The 19,515-nt window shown below is 43.9% G+C and overlaps 1 protein-coding gene across 5 annotated transcripts in view; it reads left to right on the top strand.

Annotated features, from left to right (window-relative positions):
• Nucleotides 1-19,515, top strand: part of LOC4578345 (locomotion-related protein Hikaru genki) — a 126,931-nt gene that overhangs the window by 62,847 nt on the left and 44,569 nt on the right. For all 5 annotated transcript variants that reach the window (XM_061654448.1, XM_061654447.1, XM_061654449.1 and 2 more), the window contains exon 2: nt 16,510-17,524. In XM_061654448.1, coding sequence (XP_061510432.1) covers nt 17,284-17,524 — 241 coding nt within the window. In that variant the 5' untranslated portion in view covers nt 16,510-17,283. The remainder of the gene's footprint in view (nt 1-16,509; nt 17,525-19,515) is intronic.

The following is a 19,515-nucleotide window of genomic DNA, read 5'->3' as shown; positions in this document are numbered from 1 at the left end:
ATTATAATCGCAACGATATGTCTTCAGACCATCATCCGATTCGAGGTACCACTGTTGTGCGGATGTACGCGCCACACAAACATTCTCCAAACCGCACTGGGAAAATGCAGCCAGACACACACACACACACACACAGACAACAGACGGTGAATGACTGTTTTTAACGACTGCCGCTGCCGCCATGACAGGCGCTTTGTGTGGACACCGGTGTGATGAAGACGCAATGAAGAGAAACACCGGCGAGAGAGAATGAGAAGGGAAAGAAAAGCAGGAAGGTGAAGGGGGGGCAACAAACCAGGCAGGATTACGTTAAACGTTTATGTTGCCTTCGAGAGCGCCATCGTTTATGGAAAGGTATCGTTGCGCCGAGGATTAAATAACATTTTCTTTTATGGCGCTCGACGGAGCCCGACGGTGGTTTGGCAAACCGTTCCAAGTGTGGTGGTGTGGGTAAAAGTTTCCTTCCCATTCCCAGCTGCTGGCAGTAGTAGCAGTAAACTATCCTCAACTCACGAAACCGAAGGTTCTCGAACGGGTTGTAACACATCTTCATCCGCTCGTCTGGCGGACGTTCCCCAGTTTTTGGAAGTTGCGCTCGTTTGAAAGCAAAACACCCAGGTCCGGTTCTGTCCGGGGCTGCCACGTTGCAGACCTATTCCCCAAAGAGCCCAAACGTTGGCAAGAAATGACTGAAAATTCGTCGAACGACTCGACTTAAACGTTCCTCGTTACCCAAGATCGATTGGTTCCGTGCCGTGGTTCGGTGCCCATTTGCAGTCGCACGATGCTACTGAGAGCTGTCCGTCCGTCCGTCCGGATGTGTTCTCCTGGTTTTCGGAAGTCGTTTCACGAAAATCCCTTCACAAGAGGGGGGGGGGGGGGGGGAGAGAGGTTTTTGGGCTGCTCAATTTTGCCCATTTTGAAACCAGAAAACACATCACCCGACAAGTCGTCGTCCCTGCTCCGAACGTTGCTCCGCTGGACAGCGGACAAGATTGACAAGGGGCCTTGCTCTGTGTAGGGAAACCTGAAACCCGGAGAAGGATAACGTTGACGACTAACAACTAATCAGCTTGTTTCCCATCGTTTGCCTCCGATTTGGGTAAACATCAGACGGGGTCTGCAGCCAGCACACAAGCGCCGACATCATCCGGTCACATATGTTTGCCAGCCGATGGGAACCTCCGGAAGACTTGGTGTTTATCCTTGATTTTCTTTATCGTTTGTAATGTTGCTGTTTTATACCGCCATCTAGCAGCACACAGCCCAGGTCCATGATTCCTGACCGACGCAAAGTGAGAAGCACTTCAGCGATGCGAAAGAGGACCCATCGTTACTTCATTCCTTTATGGTGCAACATCAGGCACCAAGTTGAGCTAAATTAGAGCGAAAAAAACGAAACCAAGGATCGGTTCGTTGACAAGAAACAGACAAGTGGAATGAGAAAGGCATCATCGCATCACGTGCGTCCCAAGGCTGAAGAGCTGGCAGGAAGAGCACTTTCTCATTTTCGTTATTTTGTAATCTCCGATTTTTTTACATCCCACTTCCTCTTTTTCCCGGCGAATGTATGGTAGCGTCGTTGGGGTGGTCAGTAGTTAGCATCGGAGTGCATCCGGTAGCTCTGGCTCTTCTCATGTCCGTCCGGTCAGTAACAGTTTTGCAGAGTGAAACAAACTTCTCTCTGCTGCAGAGTCCACGCTGCTAACTCTGGCTACAAACAGGCAAACAACAACAGAAAAAAAACAACGGCTACTCACAGGACATAGCCTCCGAACCTACACTGGAAATGATGGGAAAAGCATCTGACTGTGTGGGTGTGGGATGATAGAAAATGTGCAAGACCTCGAGGAAAAAGGTCAACTTCAACCGTATCATCAAGTTCATACTTCATAAACGTGGGCAACAGCGCATCCTCTGTCTCAGCGTATGTGGGTGTGTGTGTCCGAACATGTTCTGGTACCACTCATATCCTGTACGGATGCTTTAACGTCCATTCCCGTGTATTCCGGAGCAACGGTGGTTCTGGTTCGGTCGAGTCAAAATGAGCGCAAACTGAGACAGAATCAAGACCGTCGCAACATTCGCGCGTGGTAAACAGCAGCCCGGGTTCGGGTCAGCATAATGAGCCGTCGGTTTGAGACGGTGTTGCACTGCAGGCAAAGTAACTAGCACAAAAAAAACCCATCCTCCATGCCTTTAACAAGGAACAGGATTTCGCCAGTACGCTCTTGGTCCATTTATGTGCCCTCACACTGTTCGTTGTGTTTCGGGGAAATTGCTGCTGGTGGAGGTACACGCGCTTAATGGTGTTGCTGTGTTGTTTCAAGAGCCGTCTGTTCCGGCCCAACCTAACGACTGTTGGACTGTGTCGCCTGGACTCCAGAGCCAGATTCCCAGAACCTTCCCGCACAAGTGTGCAACCATCAAAATTGGCCCTTCGAACCGGATGGAGTGGCGTTGACGTGGGGGTCTGGTCGTACTCCGGGGAATGCCTGTAATGAAACAATGGATCGAGACACCAGTTCGCTGGACGTAACACGTCCTGCTCCTACCGGTTATGACAAAGTTCTATGCAAAATTATATTTCACTCGTCACCCGTTTATGGACTTTTTTGTTGTTGCTGTTGCTGTGTTGCTCTCTTCGACTCGAGTTCCATTGATGGAAGCGGATTGCTAATGTGCGTTCCCTTTTGTCCCCTTTGCTAGAGGAACTGTTTGCAAATGGAAAACGATTTCGAGAACACTCGTCAACGGCAGCCATACAGCAGCAGCAGCAAAAAAGCCCTTGATTCATCATCACATCATGTAGTGTGCGGCCAGCTCACCAGACCGGACCGAACGCGGACGTAGTGTGTCGATCTCGAACGACAGTGTCCTTGTCGTCAGCATCATCAATCATGTTTTTTTCGTTGTTTTTTTTTTCTCGAGCCTGCTGGTTGGTTTTCTGTTTCGAGCACACCACAGACGGACAGAAAGAAGCAATTCTACCCAGCTAACGACATGTTAGCATGGGGCTTTCGATTTCATTCGATTTCTGAAGGCATTTGCCCGTGTGACGTGGGCCCATTTGATCCTAACCTGCTTCCCGGACGGCATCGGCAGGTGTACGCCTTGTTTTGTGCGGGTTCGAATTACTCATTTGTGCTAGGGCTGGTGGGAATACGGGCAGCGCAATGTCAGGACGAGTTATTGTGACAACATCCCAGCTCTCTCTCTCTCTCGAATGTTTGATTCGTTCCGACACCACCGTGGCAACTGTTTCGAAGGCAAACCGGACACGACCCGGATCGAACCGTTTTCAATATCCGACACGAGTATCGTGTGACGACGGGAAAAGATGGAACGGCCCCCACTGAATGCAGTTAGAGGTGCATTGAATTCGGCATTTCGGATTTTGGAAAGTCCCGTGCAAAAGGGTGTCCAACGTAAGCGTGGACGCTCAGAGCTTCGTGCCCCCACACTGCACGCGTCGCTGCAATTCGATTATGTTTGTTTTCCATTTCGCGCCAAGATTGATCACACTTTTTGACAGTTTGCTCAATTGCTGCTACCATTTTGCACCCACTCGTGGGGCAGGCCCATCCCAGCTACGGCTGCTGCTGCTGCTGCAAGTGACATGAAGAAGTGGAGGATTTGCTTCGCCCTCCCTTGCGGCCATTTTTCGCCCCTGCTGCTGGCCCATTCCACCAAGAGTCTCTACTGACAGTCCATTTATAATATGGACACACCTTTTGATCGCCAGCGTTTGAGGAGCGGCCTGTTCGGAAGGACGCATATCTGTGGTATCTATCGGCACAGCTTTAGGGGCGGCTGCCGGAGTGGAGTGTTTACGAGCATTCTTTTTTTTTACGAACGAAACTTTTATTCCTCCAACCGACGGTAGCGAAAGGGACGCGCAACTGTTTGTGTTTTAGGTGCTTTCCCCCTAGCGTCGCGTGTGAAAAAACGAGGATAAAATCGTCCAGCCATGTGGATACAGTTCGCGGACAAAATAAACACAAAGGGAAAAATATAAAAAACAAACTGGAGAGAGAGAAAGTCTCACTCGTCAGCGACTAAATTTAAAGAAAAAAAAAACACAACAGCAAACAAACTCCCCCGAGACGAATGAAAAACACAAAAATGATGGAAAATCATTTGTAAACTTTTATTGCGATTGTCGAGCCCGGGGTCGGTGTAGCTTCCCTTGGACCGTAAATAAAATGACGCCCCATTTTCTTTAGTGTTTGAGGTGAGGTTGGTGCAGGGTTGCAGCAGGGCGCGGGCTGCGTGAAGATGTCGATGAATAAATTACGAGGTTTGGTCCCTGGTCTGGGCAAGGGCGTGGGTGGATTTCAGCGGAGAGATTGCGGTGCTGGTGTGGTGTCTTTTATGTCTTCTTTTTCCATTTGTCATCGCCCCGGCGGTTTTGCTGTTTATTTTATTGACATTTGCACTAAATGATCATTAACTTGCGTTCACGCCCATCTTGCCAGATAGACTTGGGCGCGCGCTGTCCATTGTTCGGTTGGACGGGGGCGGGGGGCACCTTTTTTGGACAGTTAATGAGACATTTGTTAGGCACTCAGTCTTCATGTTGTTTGTTGGATGTTTCGATTTACATTATGCATTTTTTATGCAGTGTTTTTTTATACAGCGTTCCTTGTGTTGAAATTTGATGCGTGAAGTAGCGACACAAAGCATTATTTTCAGATTTTGTACGCCCAGAGGACTGTCTTCTGTCTAGCTATGTTTTTTTTTACATAATAAAATATATTTTATTAGATTTTTGTTCAATAACTTGGAACATTATATTTGATTTACTCGTATGTTCTTCACACCCTATTTTACTAAAAACAGTGGAGCGCCGTTTATTCGGGTACCTTTTATCCGGCTGTCCGTTTATCCGTGCTGTTGAGAAATGACAGTTCAATACAATGGTGACATTGCGTTACGCGGAGGATATTTGAAAAAGCGGTTAAAAGAACACATTGTCATAACAAAAGACACGATAATTGAAGCAAATTTAAAATATTCTTATGGGAAAAACATAAAGTTAATAAAAACTGGGTTATTTTTATCAAAAAATTAGAAAATTTTCTAAAAATTTATTAAAATCAAGAGGTGGTGATAAAATATATTATTTGACTCGCTATCCCAGAATGGACCGTCCTCCCGTAGCAAGGATTGACTATCCGGCTACGTGGTAATGAATTAAGTCTCGAAAGCCTGTATTGGCCGGCATGTCCGCGTTAGGACGTTACGCCAAATAGAAGAAGAAGAAGACTCGTTTTCCTTGTTATTCGCATATCCCGGAGAAGCCCGGATAAACGACGCTCCACTGTGTATCAAATTTTTGTTTAATGTTTTTAACTTTTTTGTAGTTTTTGAACATTCAGGGCTTATTTGTATTTCAGCATTTTTCTTCTTTTTTTGAGATTCGTAACCATTATTATTTCATAAACTTGCAAATCTAAATTTAACTCCTTTTTGTATTGTGTTCAAATGGCAATACAGTATACGTGTTACGCTAATGTACGATGCTTAGGCGCTCTATCGCTACAATGTTTTTGGTCGGATTTTACTACATTTATTGAGTGTCAATTGGGCCGGTCTGGTGGTCAACTCGTACGACTTAACAACACGCCCGTCATGGGTTCAATCCCCGAATAGACCGTATCCCCCTACGTAGAACTGGCTTTCCTGCTATGGGAACAATAAGTCACTGAAAGCCAAGCTCACTTCACTAGTGGGTACAGGCAGCAGGCCTTGACCGGCAGCGGTTGTTGTGCTAAAGAAGTAGATTGAGTGTCAATCACAATGTTCGGATTTTTTCATTTTTAGAACTTGAAACTTCATAATAACCTGATACATAACAAACTGTGTCGTACTTTATACGACAACGTCAACGGAGCACTGCTTATTCGTCAAGATGGCACTTGCTGATGTGTACTCAGTGTCCGTCATAACCGCAAATTGATTCGTAGAATTCCTAAACATTCTTGACCAAAATTTTCCTCTGAAATTTTATATTTCATAGTCTGTTTGAATTTCTTCGGTTGTCTGCGATTGTATCTAAAACTGAAGCCCAAAGGTATCTGTTACAGTTCCACTTTGGGATGCACGACTAAGAAGAGAGAGAGAGTGATAAAAGCAAAATTATTATCAGACTTCATACCATCTGGGGTACTTGCGTGAGGAACAGGATGGTGAAGGTGATGACTATAGCTGGGAAAAGGAGTAAAGAAAAAAAAATATTAGGATTGGTCAAACGAGGACCGACATAGTAACTGGTATTGTCACTAGAGCTGAGATCATTACTGGAACCAGTAAATTGATAGAAACTGCTTTCAATACTTGTGCTTGGTCCAGGCCCGGACCAGAAGCTACCCTGCATAACTAGGATATTAAAAGTTTATGCATTAACTTTTCGCTTTACATAAACTTGAACCATAAACTTAAGGTTTTACGCTCAAGTGGTTCCTCTACCTTTTCACCCTCTCTTTCTCATTCCCTTCCCTCAGCAGTATCTATCTATCTCCTAACCTAAGTACAGAAAAAGAAAATTCCACAAACCACAGCGAGAACACTATTAAATTAATTTCTGCTCTGTTTCTTCGCTGTACTTCGACCGACCTCGCTCATTGCAGCCGTTTTGAAAATTTTAGCATGATGGATAAATAATATCATTTCCAAGAGTGCTCGAAGAGGGAAGAAATAAAACCGGCATAATGTACTCTCCGACCCCTCCCCAAAATGGAGGTCCTGTGCCTGGTGGAGCTCTTGCAGCTGGGAAGTTGGGTGTGAAAATTTGCCTCACTGCGCTTAGCACATCGCATCCGGTTGTGCATTCTCTGGTTGTGCACTACTGCACCGAACCGACCGAGAGTGAATGCTCTCTACGTAGAAGTGGATGCGCCAAAAACCCATTGCCTGTCTATCTGTCTGTTTGTCGGTGTGTGTGTGTGTGTGTGTGTGTGTGTGTGTGTGTGTGTGTGTGTGTGTGTGTGTGTGTGTGTGTGTGTGTGTGTGTGTGTGTGTGTGTGTGTGTGTGTGTGTGTGTGTGTGTGTGTGTGTGTGTGTGTGTGTGTGTGTGTGTGTGCTTGCGTTCTCGGGTGTGCATTGCCATCAACCTTCAGCAACTGTTGCCAGCCAGCCAGCCAACCAGCCGGGGACGGATGGACAGAAATTGTCCAACGCGCACGATGCAGCGAATGGCGTTGGCATGGCAAATCGGAACCACAAACTGCAAACATTCCAACGTTTTACACACCAACTAGTAGTCAGCCTGGTGTTCGCCTGGCCTGTGGGCCAACGCTCGGTTTCGCAATCTGCAACTCTCGAGCAGTACAAACCGAGCCATTGCATGGTTGGGATCGGGAATTTCTCGTTTCGCTCGCTCTTTCGCTTTCTACAATTACATGCAAACATGGAAATGGTTGCAGTGCGGAAAGGAAGGGAGAGAGTGTGGAAATGCAAATTTCCAATGCAACAGGGAACGGTGCGACGGTTCGGTGCTCATACAGCCATGGCAAATGTGGGTTCATGTGGAAGCACTGTTAACGAAATAAATCAATTTCACAATACTTTCCACTGCCTCGCCGTTCAGCGTGCGAGTGTGTCTATGTGTGTTTATGGAAAATCGTGAAAATGCGGGAAATGCACTGCCCGAAAAAGTGAACCGAGCGTATTTCGGGTTATGGTGGGGGTTTCTTTTTCTCGTTATCTTTTTCTCTTGTCGCGCTGTCCGTGGTGGTGGTGATTACAACTGTCTGCAAGGTTATTACACACCGCAACGGATGCAACGTGAAGTAGGGGAGTCCGTGGCAAAGCGGACATGTGGGGCGAAATGATAATCTTCGGTGTTGGCAAATGTACACGTTTAAAATAAACAAGCTTAGTAAGATCAGCATAAAGTGCAGTGATCATGCACTTTGATTGTTTTATAACCCATGATTTTTTAAAATTAAAATAATAAATTAAGAAATACAATCAATGCTCGTGGTACATTGGAAATCCAATGGATGGTCTACTAGTACAGTCGTCAACTTGCACGACTTAACAATATGCCCGTCGTGGGGTCAATACTAGAATGCTACGTCCCGTAGTGAATAAGCTAGAATAAGTTACGCTAAATAAATAGACTCTATAACCTAATTGATTATATCAATTGTGTAAATTGTGGTTGTATTAATTAATCATTCTACAGGATTTCGTTTCATTAGCTTACAAATTTTACAAATAGAGTTTGAGTTTTGAGTTTTGATAAGTTGTATAAACAAATTTAGTAAATAATTGCGTTAATTTGCGTTTGAAGTAATTACTGCGTTTTAAAGGCTTAAAGAAGTAATCTATTTTTCCTCAATGTATATCCATTTCGTCGAATACAATAAAATTATTATTATGATTATTATTTTTATTATTATTATTATTATTATTATTATTATTATTATTATTATTATTATTATTATTATTATTATTATTATTATTATTATTATTATTCTTATTATTATTTTTATTATTATTATTATTTTTATTATTATCATTATTATTATAATTATTGTTATTATTATTATTATTATTATTATTATTATTATTATTATTATTATTATTATTATTATTATTATTATTCTTATTATTATTATTGTTATTATAATTATTATTATTATTATTATTATTATTATTATTATTATTATTATTATTATTATTATTATTATTATTATTATTATTATTTTTATTATTATTTTTATTATTATCATTATTATTATAATTATTGTTATTATTATTGTTATTATTATTATTATTATTATTATTATTATTATTATTATTATTATTATTATTATTATTATTATTATTATTATTATTATTATCATTATTATTATTATTATTATTATTATTATTATTATTATTATTATTATTATTTTTGTTATTATTATTATTGTTATTGAAACCTTGGAATGATTAAAATTTCTCATTTATAATTTTTACATTACTTCTGGCCACAAATTCAAACATCTTTAGCATGTCCATTTTGCCCCCACTTGTTCCCATACAGCTCGCTCGGGTGTTGAAGCGGCTTGCGTTTTCACTCGATCATGGTGCTCTTGGGATGCCGAAAGTATCCCCAACAGTATGCAATTGTATAAACATTGCAGCATCTTCATTGCACATATACCGCTCGAAAGCGACACAGAATGGTGGCAACGCTCGGGCGGGCGAGTTCATGCTTCGGTTGTTCTTATGCTTCAAAATTTCATTAAAACAAATTCTCCCGTTTTCATCCGCGCGAGCTCCCCTGTCCCTCGTGCGGCAATGTGTCATAAAAACGACAAGCGCTTTAAAATTGGAATTGTATCACAAGACTTTCACAGCCCCCGCGTGAAAGCAGGTGGTGGGGTGTATATGTTCAGGAAGCGAAAACTCTCTCCACCCTCCCGTCGTGTTGTTGCGAGCAAGCAGCAAGGGTTAAAAGGAGCAAGCGCGTACCTAAAGGGAAAGTCAAAAGGAAAGTAATTTTTTTGCACTTCCGCCTCCTGCCGATTGTGTGTGTGGACGGGGATTTTCTTTCTTTCTTAATAGTTTTTGTGCTTTCTGCTGCCTGGCTGGTTTCACCTTTGAATTGTCAGACGTTCTTTTATTTCAGAACCTTAAAAAAATGCTCGGCCACCCCCTACTCTTTCTTTTTTCCGGCAGTCCGGAAATGGGACAACAATGAAACTTATGCTTTTCTTTCATTTTCATCTTGCCCTCCACGGTACGGTACGGGTGGTGGGGGGGGGGGGGGGAGGATGGCTAGGGAGCAACCTGGAAGCAACATTCTTATTTCGTGCAAAGCGACCCGCTGTTGTACAGAGAGAGAGGTGAAAAAAAACGCCGTCAGTGCCTCTCTATATGAACGCTACTGCGAATGTGTTTAGAGAACGCGTTCACACAACTGGCTTTTCATTTAAGCATGGGGGGAGGGGGGAATATTAAAAGAAAAAAAAAGCAGCAGCAGCTAGTAGTGCACCTTGCTGTGTTTTCCCCTCCCGTCCCGCTGGATGAAACTCAGCCAGGAACTTACAAAACAACGCGAAGGAGAAGTAATACAGAATTTGCGTAATTTATTGCATAGCAGCTGCTTCCGGCGATGATCCTGGTGTGGGGTGAAATGAATGAGCGATGAGGATGGGTGAGAGCGGCGTGGCGTGGTGGAAGACGGCGAGGTAAAAGTCAACCGAAAAATTTAACTACAAAACTTTACCTCTATCAAAAGCAAAACGGTTAGCAGCGGTTCGCCGTCGTGTTTTCTAAGCAGCAGCTTTTCATTTTTCTTCCGGACGGTTTCCGTTCGCGGGGGAATCCTGGGGAGGAAATGGGGCACTGGGAAGGACACAAGTTTTATATGGGCCACGGGTTTCGCTCTTTCGTGTGCTGCCCGCCGCTTCCTTTCGCCGCTTTTCCAATCTGGCTGAGCTGAGCGGATGGTCGTCGTCCCCTCCTAATGCTGTTGTGTGTTTGCGTCGCACAGGACAAAGCGGGCAAGCGGGACCGGGAGAGTGCATGGTCAATGCTCTCCCCTTCCTTCATGGAATGGAATGGTACTGACCAGGGAACGGCAGGTAAATGGAAACGAGAGGCCGAGAGGCAGTAAAGCAAACGACAGTCAAATGTTCGCAAAACTTTCAAACAGCATGCTTTATTTACGAGCAAACGATTCCAGTTTCTCCTTCCATCCATGGCACTGGGACGGGCAACCGGGAGCATGAACTCTTCCACTACTTCTTCTTCTTCTTCTTCGTTGTGTGCCACAGGCATTCCTGCCCCAGACCAGTGTCCCGTAGCGCGTTGTGCCTGCCGCGCGCGCCCAGAAGTATTTGCGCGCAAGGGAAGCACTTTCCCCCATTGCTACTACGCGCAGAGCGCTTGTTGATTTATGCTGATGCAACAAACTCCTCAAACAGGATATAGGCCAGGGCTGGTGCCGTACGGGGGTGTGTGTGGAGCAGCAACAAGAAAAAAAGAACTAAAACGAATGCTAAACACAAAAACAGGTCCGTCCACACATAGAACCGATCACATGCACACAGCACAGCATCGGATGTTGAGCAGACGTTGGCGGAACAGAAATGGCAGCAAAAACTGAGTTCCTGTGCTTTTTGAAGCGAGAAAGAAAAGAGAGAGAGAGAAAAAAAAGAGAGAGAGAGAGAGAGAGAAGTAGGATGAAAGTGGATGGGAAAATACTGCCCCTATATTCTACTAACACCGGCCTACACAACCATACACACACAGAAGGGCGTCCATTCTAAGCGAAGAGGTCGTTTTCCATCGACAAGACATCATTTGCGACATCTGGCGGGTGAAAATGTGTGCAGCTACATTTCCCATTCGTGTTGCGCTTGTTGGTTAGTTGGTTGGTTGGGGCTTTTTTTTACTGCTCGTTAAACAAACAACAACAAAAAACCAAGGGGAAAAGGAAACTGGTTATGTGCAAATTGCTACCACACATTTACACACACGCTCACACAGAAGCAAGTTTGAAGATAGCATTCCTGAGCGTCGGAAAAAAGCCCTCTCCCTATTGATTGATGTTTGATGAATGGTGCAAAATTCCTGTTGTGTCGAGCAACTTTTTGCGCCTAGCGGGACTGCAAAGTTTGAACTTTGCTCTCTCTCTCTCTCGCTCTCGTCCCCTGTGTGAACCACCGGCTGCTGGCACCATCTGGTGGTGGGAAACATTTTTAAGTAAAGGTGAACAGAGAGCAACATGCAAGAATAAAAGGAGAATTAAGGGTTTTTTTGCTCTGGGAAGAACTTTTTCCTGCCAGTGTGGGCACACATTTTTGAGGTTTAAGCCATGTGTGTGTGTGTGTGTGGGTACATTCCACGCCAATCACGGCCTACGCAATAGACGATTCGGTGCAAATCCGGCCCCAACCGCCACACGACACAAGCACATAAGCTTTTATTTTGTTCGACGTTTTGTTGGTTGTTTTAATGTGTTTCTCTTCCAGGCTCTGTTTTTTTATTCAACTCTCTGTGGCTTGGCATCCACTGCACAGCAACTTCCGGACCGTGAACGTTTTAGGGGGCTTCTGCGGGTGGACAGGGCAGGAATTCCAGGAGAAAGAGAGAGCCCGAATGTTTGCCGAGTGAAGTAGCAGCACAACCATAACCATAGAAAACAACGGCCAGAAGATGGGCACTTTCTTTGCAGCGACAAAACAGAAGCGAGGGGCGATGGGATGCCGCTTGGTTGAGGAAGTTATCCACCACAAGATAACCCTTCTCCAGCAATGGGGTTTGCTTGCCTGCCCTACCTTCTTTTGCCCCGTAGCGCCATACACAGACTGAAGTGAAATGGTTTTTCAAACAAGCTTTGAAACGTCAGAACACGGTCGAGGTTGCTCGGCCTGCTTCCTGATGCCGCCGAGCAGGATGTTTGGCTAGTAGTAGGCAAAAGAACAAGAAGAAGAAGAAAAAAAGGAAGCCAGTAAAGAACACACAACATCTCTCATCACATCGCTCTGCCGGAAGTGCAAATAAAGTACGACCACGTTTCCGGCAGCGACGCATTTCATCATTTTCATCCGTCGAGAGCGTCTTTGGTCGGTTGTTTTCCGACCGGGCGGGGCACGGGCCCGTTGCCGGGGTCTTGCGTGTCGGTGGTTTTGCAAAAGGGCAAAAGTTTCCTCGGTTCCATGACCTCACATCCTTGGGGAATGTGTGTGTGTGTGTGTGCGTGTGGATGGGGTGAAAGCGGCGGAAGAATGTTCGCCCTCTTCGTTCACCGCTTACACCTTGCGGACAAATGCTGCACAGAAGTCATCCTTTCAAGAGCCGTTCATTCGCGCTCCAAGGGGTTTGTTGTGTAAGCAGCCGGCCGCGTAAAGCACTGGCTGTGTAACATCTTCGAGACACACGGGACAGAGGCCTCAACTCAGTGGGGGGTCGTACAGGGGGAAACTCGTGTCTTGTTGATTTTTCGCGCTTCCTGTGTCCTGTGCGAAAATAATGCTGTGAGCCGTCATCCGGTTTTTGGGAAATCGCTTAACCGAGAGCTTCGAGCAGTGCAGAGGAGACCCACGCCGATCTCACGCTGACGGACACGACAGTTCGCCTTCAGCCGTACAAGGGCACAAGGGAATGGGCGAAAGGAAAGAAAAAAAGGCACGAGACTTTTGCCAACCACTCAATCCCCCGCCCGTACAAACAAACGGATGGAAAAGGTCTACTATCGCTTCGACCGTGGGTAACGCCGTTGAGCGGACCTTCATCCCTTGGGGGGATGGGTCCACCAGGGTCTGCCAAAGTTTTCTATACGCCACCAGACTGCTGGGGACTTTTGGGTGGAAAATACGACACTCCAAACGCTGACGCGGACGGTGTGAAGATTATTTTCATATCACTTTCCCTGCCACGTTTCGCGTGCACGACGTCTACGTCGAATGCCGTATGTCGCTAAGCGAACGATGGAACACAGCCGAATCGATGTGTAATGGGGAACGGGAGGGATAGAGACTTCAACAAACATTCGACGTCGGCTCGAAAAAGTCAAAAATTCGTTTTATTTCCAAGCCAAATATTTGGCCAGCTGCAGAACCGGTATAGAATGTCTCTATTTTCATCCCGTGCAAGCGATCGGCATCCTCAAAAAAATCGCATAAAAATATGGTTTTAAAGTTTTCCGTTTTTTGTTTTTTGCAGTAGCGTGACAGTTGCCACTTCTATATCCACACCAAATCAACCACTTTCCCCCCCAATATTGTGGCGTGTTTCCGAATTGGCTTAACCAGTGCGACAAGAGTTTTTTTTCCCTGGTTTCTTTCACCGTTTGGACCATCGAACGGTGTTCGATGAGACCGCCATCCTTTAGAGTCGTACGCAGTGAGCGCCAAGTGAGCATGCGGCGAAACGACATCCTTCTGCTGTGTGCGAATGTGGTGCCAGTGTAACGGTGTTTGACTTAACGCTTGATATTTGCCCTCCATAAATCAATCGATGGATGAAAAGTTATTGAACGAAACTTTTCCACGGCTTAGCATACATCGTCCTGTCAGGACGCACGGAGGGTTCGAGCTGTAAGAAATGCAACTGTTACGTTTTAGTTTTCAGGTTGGCTCTGATATGACGATTTATTGAGCAGTTGTGCCAGCTAGGCGACGCGGTTTATATCAGGGCATTCCTATTTCCAAAAGTACGGTTTTTAGCAGCACAGGATGTTCAAGACACGATTTAAGAGGTACACCTCAGGTGAACAGACTGTACTCAAATTTGTTGACTTGTTACTAAATGTTACTTCGTGGCTCATGAGTGTATTTCGGATAGAAAAAGTATCGACAATTAAGGTTATTTTTATGTTATAAGTATTGTATTATATTTTCTTGTTCTTTTGGTCACAACAACCGTTGTCGGTCAAGGCCTGCCACAAGTGGACTTGGCTTTCAGTGCTGTATTGATTTACCTATAGTAGAATATTCAGTCCTACGTATGTAAGTACGGTCTATTAGGGGCTTGAACCCTTCACGCATTTGAGATATGCTGACAAACAATTTTGTTACGCGCTCACAAGGCGTACATATTTCAATCTTCATAAGTTTTAGTGCTTAGTGCTTGTTATGCTTCTCATGTCTTATCACTTATATTTTAAGTTTTAAATTCTTAAATATGTCCGCCGCTTTTGCAATAATTTTCAACAGATGGACAATTTATATCAACATAATATAAGAAATGTGCGCTCTGGAGTGTAACCACAACTCCAATCAAACTCCGGTTATTGTTAGTCCGATTCCTGCTCCGGTAAAATTGGAAGCTCTAGTTCCAATTCCGAACAACTCCGAATCCGGACGACTTCGACTCTGACTCCGGAAGACTACGACGCTGGAAGACTCCGACTCTGACTCCGGATGACTACGACCCAGGAAGACTCTGACTCTGGAAGAATACGTCTTCGGAAGACTTCGACTCCGGACGACTCCAGATGGCTATAGATAATACTGGTCGGAAATACGTCTAGCAGTCGGTTCCGAAACTTTCCGAGTCGGATCGGAGTCAGTCCTGGGATTTTGCCTACATAACTTACTTACTTAGCTTACTTTCTTTTTGCCTACTTACCAAGGTTAATAAATTACTACAGGTTGGTCCGTCGGGAGTACTTTGACAAATTTTCATTTAACAGCTAGGGTGTTCAAAGTAGCTCAGCAATTCATACAAAGTGCTTAGCAACCCTAAATCATGATCTGTCAATCTCCATAGAAATCTCAATTCATCATGGCCACCAAATTCTTAGCTAAGGACCCACCTGTAGTCTATCTAATCACCTTGCCACCTACATAACTTTACCCTGCTTTACATAATGAATAAAAGCAGGAGTTTTGTTCACATAGTTCTTTAATATTTCATTTTAGTGTGTAAGCTCTAATAATTTAATATTAATCGCTTAAATAGGCTGTTACGGTCGTATAAAGCAAAACAAAATAAAAGCCTGTACAGATTGGCATAAACCCGTAGGTCGTAACGAATCTCTGAAAATGTTTATGTCAAAGATATCTGCAAATGTCCAATGAAACTTCTTCGATTTCGCATAACGACCTACACAATCTTACCAGTCTATATAGGATTTCGTGACATATTCAGTACCAAGCAGTCGTATAGTCAGTCTTTGTCGTATAGTCTACGATGGAGACGGTCCATACTTAGGCTTGAATCCAAAGCCGTGCGGGTTACCGACTGTAGTACAAGACGGTTTTTGCAGGTATTGAAGTTGAAAACAGTTTTCAATATAAAACATTATTGGACTTTCTAAAATATACAAAACATATTAATGTGCAAAATACGCATTTGTCGGAATTGATAGTCATTGACAGCATCCAAAATCTCAATGAAGAACAATTTTGCAAAAAAGTTAGACATTAAATTCAAATCATTCCAACATGGAATTATTCTTCTTTGAGATTTGTATTCCTTGTTTAGTTCAATATTTTCCTAGCAATATTGCCTAACACAGAGCTGGCATTAATACCGGAATCATTGCTTCAAGAGCTCGCTTCCAATTTTTCGATACTTTCGATCTCAAAAACCGGATGCACCCATCGAATAAACCTCTCCTCCTCCTTCCTTGCTGCCCTGTCTCACCGCAAAATAGATTTCCGAATCCGAAAGGGGATACTGGCCAAAAAACACCTTCCATCATGTCGACAGGAGCGAAATGAAACTCAACACACACACACACACACACACAGGAGAAACGAACCGAGAGCGTATGAAAACAAATAAAACGGAGTAAAAAATTGGTGCAACGTCCGGCTTGGTGTGCCCGGGCAGCCCTATATCCCCCCACCCCCTTTCAATCGGTGGTTGTTGGCTGGCACGTCGTTACGGTTAATTCACTGTCACCGGAAGGGATGAATATTTTCAGGCGTGTCAGTTGTCCTCCGAGCCTTAGCTTTAGATTTGGGTAGACGAGGGGATCACATAGGATAAAAAAATGGCAGAATGCTAACTAACATACCTAACCGTTTCTATTTTCTTCTCCCTTTTTCTCCACAGACGTCAGCCGTTGTTTGCGAGCCAAACGAAACCATAAGTGAAGTGGTTCCTGGGTGTCTGGCCGAACCGTACTCGCTCTCTGTGTCGCTCGCGGACTCGGACAAGAGGACCGCTTCGCTGGGTGCAGCACCCAACTCTTTCACTCCCCCAAACTCGGAGCAGCTGGGAAATCGAAACGAAAAACTACAACTCCCGTATATTCGGATGTGAGCGGTGTGTGCAGTGCGCCTTTCTGACCACGGATGATCGTGTGTGTCCTGTCGTGACCGAGCGGCCGAAGGAGTGAGAGAGCAAGTGTTCCTGTGTGTGCATGTGTGTGTACAGCTTGTGTGTGTGAAAGTAGAGAAAGTTTACCGAGCGCAAACACACCGCAGCCCGTGTAGGGAATCGTTCGAATTTTAGATCAACATATTGGCTGCCAGGTGATCAAGGAAGCCCGAGCCACGGAGGGAGGAGCGCTTTGCCGTGGAACGGGATGGATTAGTGCAAACGGTTTCGTACGAAGTGGATTGGTTTTTGCGATTCGATTGGATTCGGAATTGAATTTCGAGACTCAGGAAGATAGCAAAAAAAAAAAGAAGCAAAGCGGGCGGTGTGTACAACCGGAAGCTACCATCACCACACCGCACACGGTCGGTGAAAAGTGTGACAAAAATCAACCAAAGCATCACAACCGGGTGTGTGTGTGTCTAAGGGGAACTGCATACTGCTTTTCCGTTCCAGCGCGAGCGGGTGGGTGGTTGGCCACGGTGCAGGTTTAACATACCGGAATCGATGTCAACATCCGCCGTGCCGCCGGCGGGGCCAGTGATGATGGGTGGCGGCGCCAGTGACCGGAAGCGTCCGGCAGCTGCACCGATGCACGCCGGGCTGAAAATATGTAAAATTGAAATCGGAAAATGTTTGCTTTTCGTCACGCTGCTAACGAGTGTTTGCTTTCAAGGCGCCCGCGCCGATGAGGGCGATGCTGGGGCGACCCCGGCCGATCCGCATCCGCCGCCAACGAACGAACCCGGTAAGTCGAGCATGCCTTGCCTGGTGTAGGTGTTTGTCTTTCAGGTTGTGATTTTTTTTTTTTGTGTGTTGCTGCTCCCTTCCGCCCGGTGTCGCCGGCTTGTTTAGTTTTCTCTCTCGCATGATCTAAATCTACCCAAATGGTGATTGGATCAAACAGTTCATCATTCCGACTGACAGCTTCCGATAGCGATGCAGTTTTGGGCTGGTATTTGTCATGTGTGTTTGTGTGTTTATTTTCTATTCGGTACTGCAATTTAATCTCGTTTCGTTTACTCTTTAGGGTGGTTGGTAAATTGCAAAAATTAAGTGGGAAATGGGTTTTTGCAAGTTTTGTTTTAGCGGCAGTTGACCAATTGGGTACACATTTTTATTTTTATTTTTATCTGCGTGGCTTAAACGAACCGTAAAATCACAAAATTGGACCGGTTAAAATCTGTCAATGGGGGAAATGGCCGATCAGTGTAACATTTTTTGTGTTTTTTTTTAATCCGCGTTACATCAATTCCTTCTATTTGTTGTTTTCCTTTTATTTAAACTAAATAATTCAATTTTATGTTATCTTTCAAATACCAGAAATTAACATTGATACAAGAAAAATACGAACCAAATCCAACCCTTTTTTAACTCAAACCAATTCTGCCAAACAAATAATCTGCCAAACAAATAGAGTTGTTCAAATATTTAATTTTAATCCACATTATAGCTAATTCAGCAATAATAACATCCGCGTTTTGCCTAGGTTTGCCAGTATTATCTTGTCCTCTGTTATAAAATCCATTGAACAGTGTTTAACAAACAATTTTGTTGTTAATACCCAATCGGTTAACAATGAAAAAAGCGTCAATAATGTATTTGATCATCATAAGCTACCGATGTTATTTTATTGTATGATTTTCATTATTAAACGGCATTTTGTGCTGCTATAGTAAATATTATGTTACAGTTGAAAACTGTACACTTTATTCAGAACACAGAAGAACAGAAGCACATAGAGAATTCGAAAGACTGAAGAAATGAGAGTGTACGGCCGCCACAGAGTTCAAAAAGCGTTTGTTAGAGTCTTCTAGTGCTTTCGCGAACGAATATCATGCAATTGAATGAGATAAAGTCGATGTAACAAGATAAGTATCTTTTACTTGTTTTACTTCTTCTTCGGGACATTCAACATGTTATTTTTTGGCACTGCAACGAATCGCGATTTCAAATAGCTGGCCTGTTTTATAAACTTGATCACACTCAACCCAACTTTATAACTGAAGACCAATATAAATGCAAACTTTAAATGGTAACCACTCGATTATTTAAAATATTTAGCGAAGTTATAAAAATAAAACACTGATACATATTTGGATGATATATTCCAAAAGTAGCCAAATAACTAATACTACTGCTAACAATAATACAAATTGGAATAGCAAAACAACACAAAAAGTACAACTAAACAAATAACACAATGTTATATGATATTACATCAGTACTGTTTAAGTCATCGACATCTACGATTGTCTTTATATGGGGAAACCAGCATAATTATTATATAGTAGGGGCTTAAATGAACAGTCTGCTCGAAATCAGTACTAAAGGCCACATTTATTCGGAATTAGTTTTACAATGTTGTTTATAACTATGTTGACGGTTATGGATATCACTGCTAACACCCAAGACGCCGTAAAAAATACAGATCATTTTTCTTCTTGAATAATTGCTCAGCCTTCGCACTAATTAGGAACCAGTATTTCCTGTTTGAAGCGACATCATGGTAGCCTGTTCAAATGGTGCCAATCACAACGACGTTCATTCGACGTCCATTCGTAACATTTGATGCATCCCTAGCTGCAAAATAACGTACTGCAGGAGCATTACGTAAAAGGGTTACCGCCTGCCTGCATCGGTGTAAAGCTTCTTCACAAGCACTCATTACTGCTTTTAGTTGAAACATTGAATTAAAATTAAATTACTCTCCACCATTGCCAGCGAGTTGAAGAGTGA

Source organism: Anopheles gambiae, chromosome 3, assembly GCF_943734735.2.
Source record: "Anopheles gambiae chromosome 3, idAnoGambNW_F1_1, whole genome shotgun sequence".
Classification (NCBI taxonomy): domain Eukaryota; kingdom Metazoa; phylum Arthropoda; class Insecta; order Diptera; family Culicidae; genus Anopheles; species Anopheles gambiae.
Note: the sequence above shows the minus strand (reverse complement) of the source record. Positions and strands in the feature narration are given on the sequence as shown.